This window comes from Palaemon carinicauda, chromosome 42 (genome assembly GCF_036898095.1).
Source record: "Palaemon carinicauda isolate YSFRI2023 chromosome 42, ASM3689809v2, whole genome shotgun sequence".
In the NCBI taxonomy this organism is placed as follows: domain Eukaryota; kingdom Metazoa; phylum Arthropoda; class Malacostraca; order Decapoda; family Palaemonidae; genus Palaemon; species Palaemon carinicauda.
In genome coordinates this window covers 20,724,150-20,736,649 of record NC_090766.1, presented here as the reverse complement: position 1 = coordinate 20,736,649, position 12,500 = coordinate 20,724,150, and the positions used below count along the sequence as shown (strand labels likewise).

The 12,500-nt window shown below is 35.3% G+C and overlaps 1 protein-coding gene across 1 annotated transcript in view; it reads left to right on the top strand.

Annotated features, from left to right (window-relative positions):
* The window catches only part of LOC137632916 (uncharacterized), a 7,213-nt gene extending 543 nt beyond the window's left edge, over positions 1 to 6,670 (top strand). The window contains exon 2 of the mRNA XM_068365019.1: positions 4,919 to 6,670. Coding sequence (XP_068221120.1) covers positions 4,928 to 6,631 — 1,704 coding nt within the window. The 5' untranslated portion in view covers positions 4,919 to 4,927 and the 3' untranslated portion in view covers positions 6,632 to 6,670. The remainder of the gene's footprint in view (positions 1 to 4,918) is intronic.
* Positions 6,671 to 12,500: the final 5,830 nt, after the last annotated feature.

Here is a 12,500-nt window from a genome sequence, read left to right as displayed (position 1 = left end):
TCCTCCTGTCAGCCCTACCCCTGGACCTAGTGGTGTAGGCCAGGCTAATCCTCCTCCAATTGTGACGCTTGTAAATGCCAGGTCAGCAATCCTTCCTTTTCAAGGCCGTGTCAACGGGTTCTTGCCACAAAATGTGGAGTCATGGATTTCATCCGTTGATGCCCATTTAAATGCCAAACAAATCGTAGATCCTTTTGTACAATTACAAGAAGCTAAAAGTTTTATAGATTTTTCTAAGGGGGATGCGAGTGCGTATTTAAGAGGTGTTTCATTTCAGGAAGCAGTTACTTGGGATGATTTCAAAGTTAGGTTACGCGCGATCTATGGGGGTGAAGAGGCTTTGGATGTAGTGTTAACGTTACGAAATACACTTAATCAAGCCACTATGAATCGGCTTAATGTTGTTGAGAGAGCAGCTCTCATAGCTGATAGGCTTAACGAATATCAGGACATTTTAGGTAATTCCACTTGGGTTACTAACGATAATATCTCCGTGAAAGATTTTTTACGATTAATGTATTTAACTTGCATGACACTTATGTTGCCTGAAGCTTTAGTGCGGTGCTTTGATAAGAAGTTAATGCCTGCAAGTACGGAATTGGATGTCTATAAACAGATAAAGAAGCACATGTCCAAGTGTCCAGATCTCGATCCCGTGTTAACTCAAGTTTTTGCTAAGAATGAAACAAAACCACAAACAGTGAACGTAATTAATAATCCAGTAGCGGGAGTGACGTGTTACAACTGCAAACGTCAAGGTCACATAAGCGCAGACTGTAGAACGAAATTTTGTTCAGTTCACAACACAGGATCACATTCTTATAGTCAATGTTACGCGCGTAAGACACAACAATATCCTAGAAATACACAGTCAGTTCCACAGTCAGTTCCATATGGAAATAAAAAGAAAAATCCTCATTTTAACAATAAGAAGAAACAACAAAATGTCAATGCAGTTCAGAGTCCGAAACAAACAAACACTTCTTCAAATATCGCTGAGCCTGGGCCGTCAAACCAGACCTCGCAAAGTCAGCCTAATTTTCAGAATGTGCAGAACAAAGCAAATACCACATAGTTAACTCTAGAGGGGAAGAGAGTGATGTTGGGTCAAGGTCATTTATGTCAACATCAATAGTATTGAATAATCAATTTAATGTTTTATCAGATAATTGTGAGACAATAGATTTTCCTATGAAACACACGGCCGAATTAAGTAAAACAGTGCATGCTCCCGTAGATTTGCAACGAATTCATACAATAATAAGCCAAAATGAGTTACGGCCAACCTTATATGCTGTAAATTTAGAACACAAATCCTTTACGTTATTTTTTGACTCTGGTAGTCCACGTAATATTATGGATTTGAAGACGCATCATTTGTTGTTTTCGAACTTTCCGATTGAAAAATCAGGAATCAGACTTTCAGGTATAGGAAATAATGAATTAAACGTCATAGGCATAACTCATATTCAGTTCAGAGTCGGTAATCGCACGTTTGCCGATACATTTGTTGTTGTGAAAAACATTAATATGTATCCAGCTGTAATTATAGGATACCCATCTATGGGAAATCAAAACATTATCTTAGCTCCTGCAAAGCACGGCGTGTATATCAAAGGGAAATTCTATAAGTCTTCTAATACTTTAAAGTCAGTTTTGGATAAAAAGGAGACGACAAATGTAACCGTAACGTACGTTGAAGAACCAATAACTTGTCTCACTAATAAAGAAATAATACACGCGACCCAGCAGAATTCTCGTTCACCCGTAATATCATCTTGCACGCAATATATCGAACCAAACATACCTTCGAATTTAATAGTGCAAATAAAGAAAACACTACCGGGATCTGAAATATTAATCCTTTCCGATACTTTGAAAACCAACGGATTGTCTGTCACACAAGCTATTTATACAGTAGGCTCACATCAGCAATGTAATATCGAAGTCTGTAATCATTTAAATAACACTTTAGTAATTCACAAAAATCAACATATCTTGGATGTAGAAGTTTATAAACATCGTATTCTTACCGTTGCTGAAATCAATCACTCTCAATCAGTTGCGGATGAATCCCTTTTACGATCTATTAAAAATAAAATCAGTAAGGACATTCAAGACGAAGAAATTCAGCAGAAAATTTTAGAACTTTTAAATAAATATACAGATGTCTTTTCCACTACGGATGGATCCTTAGGGAAAACAGATGTGATCGAGCATCAAATAAGGTTAAAAGACAAACAGAAAATTATATATGTACCCTCGTACAGACTCCCTATGAAATTCCAGAATGAAATAAATGATGAAGTAGGTAAAATGTTAGAGGAAGGAGTCATTAGAAAATCAAATAGCCCTTATAATTTTCCTTTAATAGTTGTACCGAAAAAAGATCGAACATGGCGTATCTGTGTCGACTTTCGTCGTCTAAACGAGGAAACGATCCCTGATCGATTCCCAGTGCCATGTACTGACGATATTTTGTCTTTGTTAGGTCAGAATAAATATTTTACCAGTTTGGACTTACTTAAAGGCTTTCACCAGATATCATTAGAAGAAGATAGTATCCCATACACAGCCTTCAGCACAGCCAGGGGACATTATGAATTTTTACGGATGCCTTTTGGTTTACGTTGTGCTCCTATAACATTTACAAGAATGATTAACATAGTGTTTGGAGACTTGTTAGGGGATATATTGCATGCCTATATGGATGATCTTGTAATCTTTTCCAACACCTTAGAAGAACATCTACGTAAGTTAGAACTAGTACTACAGAGATTAAGACAACATAACTTAAGGGTAAAGATTAGTAAGTGTGAATTTTTCAAAACAGAATTAGTATATTTGGGTTTCATGGTGTCAAGCCAAGGTCTTAAAGTAGTCCATGATAAGGTGTCGGCTATACGTAATTTTCCCATACCTACTAATGTCAAGGGAATACAGCAATTTCTGGGTTGTAGTGGATATTACAGGCGTTTTATACGCAACTATTCAATAATAGCCGCTCCTTTAACTGATCTTACGAAGAAGGGCGTAGATTTCATATGGTCTGAGCAACATCAACAGGCGTTTAATACTTTGAAAGATGAACTGTGTAGTTCTCCTATCTTAAAATTTCCTGACTTCGGTAAGGAATTCTTCATTGCAACAGACGCCTCAGACTTAGGAGTGGGAGGGGTATTGCTTCAGCAATATGATAAACAGTTTTTCCCGATAGCTTTCTATTCTCGAAAATTGAGAACTTCCGAAAGTAAATATGCAGTAATAGACAAGGAAGGACTAGCTATTGTTAATTCGCTAGTGCATTTTAAGTTCATAATTTACGGTTATCCCGTTAAGGTTCTTACTGACCATAAACCACTAACAGAGTTCTTTAAAGGCTTCAATCACAGCCCTAAACGAACTCGGTGGCATTTAATCATTCAAGATTTTGGCGCAAGAATCGGGTATTTACCTGGGAAAGCAAATATCATTGCGGATGCATTATCACGCAACCCCGTGTCATCTTGTACGGAGTCTTTAGCTGAATTAATAGATATATCAACATCCATGCCTATTGTAAAAACAATATCTGAACAAGAAGATTTAGGCTGGAGTGCTGAATTGTTACAGACTGAGCAAAGAAAAGATCAGAAAATAGAAACAATTATAAATGCTTTGAAAGGCAATCATAAAGAAAAAGAATATATAAAGTATAAGCAGCAGAATTATGTAATCAAAGATAATATTCTGTGTAGGACTGTGACAAGGAAAACCCGCAATACACCACATGTAACTAACGACCAGGTAGTAGTACCAAACTCACTTGTTTCCACTGTCCTGAATTGGTTGCATTCAAATCCATTACATGGACACCCTGGGTTCTCATTAATGTCACAGAAAGCCAAATCATTGTTTTATTGGCATACAATGCTTACAGATATAAAAAGACACATAGCTAATTGTCGCACATGTCAGGAAAACAAAGGGCATACGAAAACACCTGTTAGCTTAGGAGCTTATCCTGTTCCCAATCAACCCTTTGAAAGAATACATTTAGATTTGTTAACAGGATTTTACGAGTCAGACAGAGGGAATAAGCACCTCTTAGTAATTATAGATGCTTTAACTCGATATACAGAACTAATAGCGCTTAAAACTAAAACTGCGATTGAATGCGCTAGGAAGTTTTACGAGTGTTACATTTGTAAACATGGAATTCCACACATGATAATCTCAGACTCGGGTGGTGAATTTAATAATCACTTTCTTACCTCATTGTGTGAATTCCTCAAAATAAAGAAGATCAATACCATGATATATCACCCAGAGTCGAATGGGCTAGTGGAAAGAGCAAATAGGAAGATATTAAATATATTAAGGGTAACACTAGGGGGATCAGACCCCAACTGGGATATTGCAATACCGGCGGCACTGAGTACTCTGAATCATTCATATCATATATCAATTAAAATGTCACCGCATGAAGCATTGTATGGTACCCCAGTTAGAACACCTTTCCATGTATTAACGCCTACAACTAATCTATCAAATCCTTTAAAAGAATGTATAAATGCAAGTATAAGTCGATATGATATCCTTCGAAAGAATTTAGAAGAATCACAAATCATAATGAAAAGGAATCATGATAAAATAGCGAAACCAACTAAAACATATACCGTGGGTGATAACATCTATATTCAAATCAATGTCAGAAAAGGGCTCAACTATAAACTAACACCTAAGTTTGAAGGCCCATTTAACATTTTGGAAATATTAACGGCCAATAGGTTTAGAATTCAAAATGTAGCCCAACCCACGGATGAGAGAATAGTACCATTGTCTCACATAAGAAATTAAAAAGAAGTGAGGAAAAATTTTAATTTAAAAGTTTTCTTTTTAATACAGGAGTAATTACATATATTTTTTCTCGTTACAGGTTTCCAAGATGAATTTTTTGTTGTTGGGAGTGATATTGTTCGCTCAGACATTTTTTTCGTATGGGATGAGTTCTAAGACTAAGAATATATATTTTAAATATGGAAATATAGTTGAAAGACAAGAAGACATTTTTATTACATCAACCAACGTAATTGTCGAAGTGCATATGCAAGCAATTTTTCTTCAAGAGAATGATGTCACTAGCTTAAGAACCGCCATTTCAAGGTTTTCTGCATCATTGGATGAGTTGCATAGGAGACATTTTCATTTGACTACTAAGAGTTTGCTTAGCTCAACATTAAAAGTTGCAGAGATGCTATCTGATGACTTAAAGAATAAGACTGGAGAGACAGGATCTTTGGCTTATGACCTTTTGATGTGGACTGTAGGACACGAACAAAAAGAAAGACGGAATCCGTTCATTTATGCTGCATTAAGCATCTTTGGGTCTGTTGCAAGTTTAGGTTTAGGACTTTCCAATCGTCTTAAAATTAGTAATCAAAATAAGAAAATTGAGTTCTTGACTCATAAAGATGAATTGATTATGTCAGAACTAAGGGATCAGTTAGCTTCAATCAATAAAATTATGGATTTGTTAAATGAACATTCAGATAATATCGTTCAAATTATGGAAGTACAGGATTTGTTAGCAACATTAACGTATTATGATTCAAAGATAGATCACATACATAACAGAATTGCACATTTCATTGAGAAATCCAAGGATTATGTAGAAGCTATCACGTTAGCAACTAAAGGTGTATTGTCGCCCCATTTGTTGCCTATACGTTACTTAAAATTAGTTCTGGAGAACACTAGGGATAAACTAGGCTATGTTCCTTTGTTAGACGAACATAGGTTAGAATTTTATTACAGCCTAATTACAGTAAACGTAGATAATAACAAGATTAGGATTACAATTCCCTTTGATTCTTCTGATGCCTGGCAATCTTACAGGATATCACCATTTCCGACTTTCATGACGAATCACTCAAATCCAGTAATATCCAGTTTGACAGGACACGTATTGATTTCCCCAGACAAGGAAACATATACGGTCATTAAAGACTTAAATCAATTAACTCACTGTTCAGACGCAATGGATAGAAAAATATGTACAGCTGACTCATTTGAATTCCGTAAAAACTTGATGGATTCATGCGAGTTAGGTATAGTGCTAGACGGTGCTCTCTCCCATACAAGTGAAAATTGTCTGGATAAGCTTTATCCCTTTGACAATAAGGAATTCAATTGCAGACTAAATAATGGCTCGTGGATACGATACGACAAGGACGGCTTCAATATATCATGCCCTGACGGATCCACATCATTTAACCACATCTTCGTCGCAGCAGATGGCTGTATCGGGACTTCCCCGAATTCCATGGTGACTGGCCTACGGACAATCATCAGAGAACGTGCTTACTTCGCGAACTTCACGTGGACCTCTACAACGCCCGCACTTCCTCTCCCCTATAAAGGAAGTGTGGCGAAACACTTAATGAAACTTACCGAAAAGGACCACCTGTCGCCGACTTACACAGAGATTCTTCAACCTATATTACTAGCAGGTTTATTTGGAACGGCGTTAATTTTTATCGCCGTGAACATCCTTGTTTGGCGTAGGTTACGGCACAGCAAGCAGCTACAAAGGAACGAGTTGAATAGCCCTGACAATACCCCTTACCTGATACAATTCAAAGCTGTATGAGTGGCCACCTCATTCGCTAAGGGAGTAATTTGTCAGGATGATGTTTGTATGAAAAGCTGACTAGTACGCTAGTAATATGTAATTAAAGAAATTCTCTACATTTGCATTGTTAAAAATACATTTAAAATAACATTTAAAAAAATAATAAAAATAAAAAAGGATATAAATCATTTTTTTCTCTCGGCATCTAATAAAAATATATAAGCCGGAATGTTAAAAAAGAAAAGAAAAAAAAAAAATATATAAGATATATAACAGAATCTATGGGCATCTAATAAAATGTATCAGCCCTATATATAAATATATATATATATGTACGAAACCGTGGTACGTGTACGTACCAGGAATTCGTATTTGTGCACTGAATATTGAGTATCTTGTTTCTGACAAAGGTAACAATTATTCTTTATCAAGTTACCGAATCATTTGTAAGTCAGAATTTGTTTTGTTTTTTGGTACCATGTAATCATTTGCTAGCAATGTACCATATGTATGATCTTGGTTTTATCATGCATTTTTCTTTTTGCTTTGGTAATATCTTTTTTTGTATGCATTATTGTTATTAATTTTGATGTGCCTATTTGGACATTCGTCCTCAGTTGGATATAGCTAGTTTTGGACAATGAATGATACGTATGTCCAGTCACACCTAATAACCATGTTTCGGCTTGTTGTTAAATTTTTGTAAAAAAAAATTGAGATAGCTGGCCGAGCATATGTAATGATTAGAATAGTAATATTACATGTTTAAAACAAATGACGTAATATGTCATGTTGGTTGGAAGAGCTGGCCGTGAGATTTGCTATGGTCAACTCAAATTGTGTACAGGATGTAAGATGCTAAGTTGTCATTCTTTCTTAGTGTCAACACATTAACTCTTCGTGTGAAAGTTTGTGACGTCACCGGATGCAGGTGTCTTCCGATTCCGTCACGTGTCTAAAGTAAACCAAGCATACGATATTTGGGATATCAGTAATTTGTTCAGTTCTTATCTAAACTTCACCAGAATTGGTCATGTGGACCAACACAGCTTCCTCCAGTGATGGAGATGTTTAACTCAGTTGTTTATATACAATAAAACTTAAAAAAACCACCAAGATGTGTTCAATAAACCATCTAAATACATCTGAAAACAACTCATACTCAAATGTGTGCTTAAGACAGTAGCACACCAATACATGATAGGTAATTAAGTTAATTACTGTTTGTATGTACATGATAGGTAATTAAGTCAATTACTGCCTATATGCGCATGATGGGTAATTAAGTCAATTACTGCCTATATGCGCATTATGGGTAATTAAGTCAATTACTGCCTATATGCGCATGATGGGTAATTAAGTCAATTACTGTTTGTATGCACATGATAGGTAATCAAGTCAATTACTGTTTGTATGTACATGATAGGTAATTAAGTCAATTACTGTTTGTATGCGCATAATGGGTAATTAAGTCAATTACTGTTTGTATGCGCATAATGGGTAATTAAGTCAATTACTGTTTGGATGCACATGATAGGTAATTAAGTCAATTACTGCCTATATGCGCATGATGGGTAATTAAGTCAATTACTATTTGCCTGCCATAATAGGTCATTAAATCGATGTCTTATTTATTTGTATGCGCATGATAGGTAATTAAATCGATGACCTATTTGTTTACGCATGATAGGTAATTTAGTCTGTACCAACGGGTAGAATTCTGTACAGTTTTGTTAAAGCTTTTATAGTTTATATAGGAAATATTTATTTTGATGTTGCTACTATTTTTAAAAATATTTTATTTTTCTTTATTTCCTTTCCTCACTGGGCTATTTTCCCTTTTGGGGCCCCTGGGCTTATAGCATCCTGCTTTTCCAACTAGGGTTGTAGCTTAGCATTTAATGATAATAATAATAATAATAATAATAATAATAATAATAACAGGTTTAGTCATGTAATTGTAAAATCCACATTTTTTTTTTGAAAGGTATTAGAATAATTGCTCGAGCCATTTAATTTTAACCAAATACTTTTCATTATTATTATTATTATTATTATTATTATTATTATTATTATTATTATTATCATATTTGAAGAGGGGTATAGGCTACACTTTAGATGTAGTGTTCGTCAACTCGCTTTATTTCATCCAATTGGTAATTTTCCATCAAAACCTATATTTACAGGTTATTTTAGACTAGAATCTCTCTCTCTCTCTCTCTCTCTCTCTCTCTCTCTCTCTCTCTCTCTCTCTCTCTCTCCCTCTCTCTCTCTCTCCCTCTCTCTCTCTCTCAACTATAATTTCTTGGTGTTCCACTACGGCACAGAACATTCTTTCAACCTTAGAGCCTGAAATTCAACATTAAAAATACATCAGCAATTCTATACTTCCTTCCATATCAATATTATATTAAGAATGTAGCTGTTTATGATTATACCGTGTTCATGCAAAACAAAAACAGCAGCAGCAAGAGGTGTGGTAGTCTATTGGAAATGTCTGTCTTACGATCGCCGGACTGGGGTTCGAGTTCCTCTCAAGCTCGATAGTTTCTTGTAGTGTCTGCAACCTCACTATCGTTGTGAGCTAAGGAGTGGTTTCTGGGGTGCCTATGGGTCTACTAGCAGCCATTGCCTGGTGCTCCCTCGTCTTAGCTTGGGTGGAGAGGAGCCTTGGTCATTCTCTGCGGTATTGTCACTGTCCCTTGCCTCTGCCTTTCATGAGCAGCCTTTAAATCTTTTAACCAATGCGGTATGACAAAAACAAAAGCATCCTCTATTTAAGTAAACTCTTCGTTGGATCCACTTTTGAATATCGCTTTAAATTTTCTTATTTTCTTTACGGATTTTCTTCCTTTTGTTTTCTTAAAGATTCTTTACTAGTGACCCTATCACGAGATTTCCAATGCTCTGTTTGCAAGTTCCTGCCAAACCTCATTTGCATATTGCTGAGGTGTTATTCTCATGTTTTGCTAGAGTTCTTACGCTTTTTTACCTGGTACCATGCTCTGTATTTTACTTACAGAAGTCCCAATGAAAGAGTATATATATATATATATATATATATATATATATATATATATATATATATGTATGTATATATATATATATATATATATATATATATATATATATATATGTATATATATACATATATATATTCATTTATATATATATATATATATATATATATATATATATATATATACTGTATATATATATATATATATATATATATATATATATATATATATATATATATATATATATGTATGTATGTATGTATTTATTTATATACACATTATAGTTGTAAGCAACAACAACAAATGCAGCCGTTTCTAGTCCACTGCAGGGTAAAGGCCTCAAACATGTTCTTATTCACGTCTGGAGTTTGGCCATTTTCATCACCACGCTGGTCAATGCGGATTGGTGATGGTGGGAGACTTTAGTCTGAGCGCTTACAGCAAAGCAACCTAGTAGGTGTGACACTGACTAGTACAGCTTTACCTATCATGGCGATACATAAACCCTTTCACCAAGTTAAGATATCCCTACTCCGAAAGTGATGTTGATAGTCGTACTTATATGCTTATGTTTAAAGTATGTAGTTGAGTAAACATACATACACACACATATGTATATATATATATATATATATATATATATATATATATATATATATATATATATATATATATACATATATATATATATAACTAAAAGGATCTTTGAAACATTAAGAGACCTTGTAGGTTTGGTGGCTTCATCATTGGATCTTGTTAAGGCAGTAGAAATACGTAAGAAACGGAGAGACATTGCTTCTTGTACCTTTTCCATTTTGATAGTATTATCTCATATTTTATTCATGTTGTATTTATTTATTTGATATTTTAAGTATTTTGCTTTTCGTCAATTTGTTTCCTGTTTGTTAATATAGGTCTTGGTCTGGTCTTATGTTACCTTTTTTTTTTTTTTTTACTATCTGCCCAAAAAAGGTTTATCTTTCGTCTCCCCCACTTACTTGATTTCGTTTTGCCGATAATTTTGTAAAATTAGATTCCAGAGGTTCCTGATTTTGTCATATTTCTAAGTATCGATATTAGCTATTTCGTGATTTTGATGTCATAAATGGTATATTGCAATGGAATGTATCACCTTACGTTTTACATTTGGATTTTCGTATGAACAGCTCTTCTAGGAGGACACTCCAAAATGAAACCATTGTTCTCTAGTTATGGGTAGTGGCAAAGCCTCTGTACCCTGGTCATCCAGTGACTTGGATTCGAGTTCTTTTGCTTGAGGTTACACTGAGCTATTTTCTCTATTAGAGACTGTGTGCTTATAGCATCCTGCTTTTCCAACTACAGCTTCCGGGCAAAGGCACTTTGAACATCTGTATTTATGGTATTTATACCCAAGCACTTTTCTTCTGCTCACTCACAATGAAAAAGGGGAGAATTATAAGAAAGAAAACACTTAATTTAGGACAGACTGAGAATATTTAGAACAGACTAAGAAAGGGGTTAGTGACAGCAAGATCTAGAAAAACGGTTCCAACATTCGGAACGTTGATGACGTCATGAAAACCCAGAGCGCTTCCCCCTTTTTTGTGACGTCATGGAAACCCTGAACGCTTCCACAATCTTTCTTGCCCTATTTGTGTATAGTTTTTTTCTTAAAGGTTTACGAAGATATCTAAACCTTAAAAGTTTACACATTACAAAGAGGTATAATGTGGGAGATAAGATATTCTAATTATAATGTTTACATTACGTGCTGGTGGGTATAGGCCTTGGTGACGTCACATATCCCGCCATCTCGAGTTTATTTAAGGTTTAAAGGCCACTCACGAATGGCAGAGGCAAGGTACTGTGAAAATGTCTTAGAGACTGTCTATATATTCATAAAATAAGCGCCCAAGCCCTTTTTCCTCACAAGCCAGAACAGGGAGAGCCAGGCGGTGGCTGCTAATGACTCAGGAGATATACCTATATAATTCCCTAAAATCCCGTATTCTTAGCTCACAAGGATGGTAAGGTTGCAGACACTACAAGAAACTATCGAGTTTGTGCTGGACTCGATCTCCCATCCAGCAGAACGCCGGGCCGGGACGTTTTCAATAGGCCACCACAATCCTTTGCCACTTCGCCAGTCGCTGCTTGGCCAATATCATCATCGTTGTCCGTCAAGTATCGTGTGTTGACCCATGGAAATTTACTTCTCCTGAAGGCACATAGTCCTTGATACACGAAGGGTGGTAGGACAATTGCGTACTGCACATTAACGTCCCGGTCAGTTATGTCCAGGACAATTGTGTCCCCGGACTTTTTCGTCCCGGCAATTTGCCTACCTGTACTTTTTTTTAGTGACTAGGTAATATTTGTTAAGAGATACGGAAGTAACTCTGTAACAATCTACTACAAACGCACAAAGTCATGTATTTAATCACCTTGTCCAACATAAAACACATTCCTGCTTCTCAAAAGATAATGAAGCTAAAAACTTGTATATTAACGATGAAATATGGATTGCAGTCATTTTTGAAAGCAGAAGTTTATGTTTTATCAGAAAAATATCTCATGTTTTATCGAATTCTAAGAGTTTTTATTAACCTTTTTAAGAATTTCCCTTTTTTTGAGAACCAAAGGTTTGATGATTAAAATTAAAACTTCTTTGTGGAAGTATTTTTTTTTATTAAATATTCCTTCTTAACTAATTGGGCTGGATACTCTCCCCCACCCCTTTTTAATAATTAATCAAAGGAAGGTCAAACAGAACTAAGGAAGATTATATGCAACTCTAAATTAAATTAAAAAGAACTCTTATAGAATTATACGATAAAGGAAGCTTCATATGAAAGTAGATAGAAGAGACGATTTTTAATTAAAAT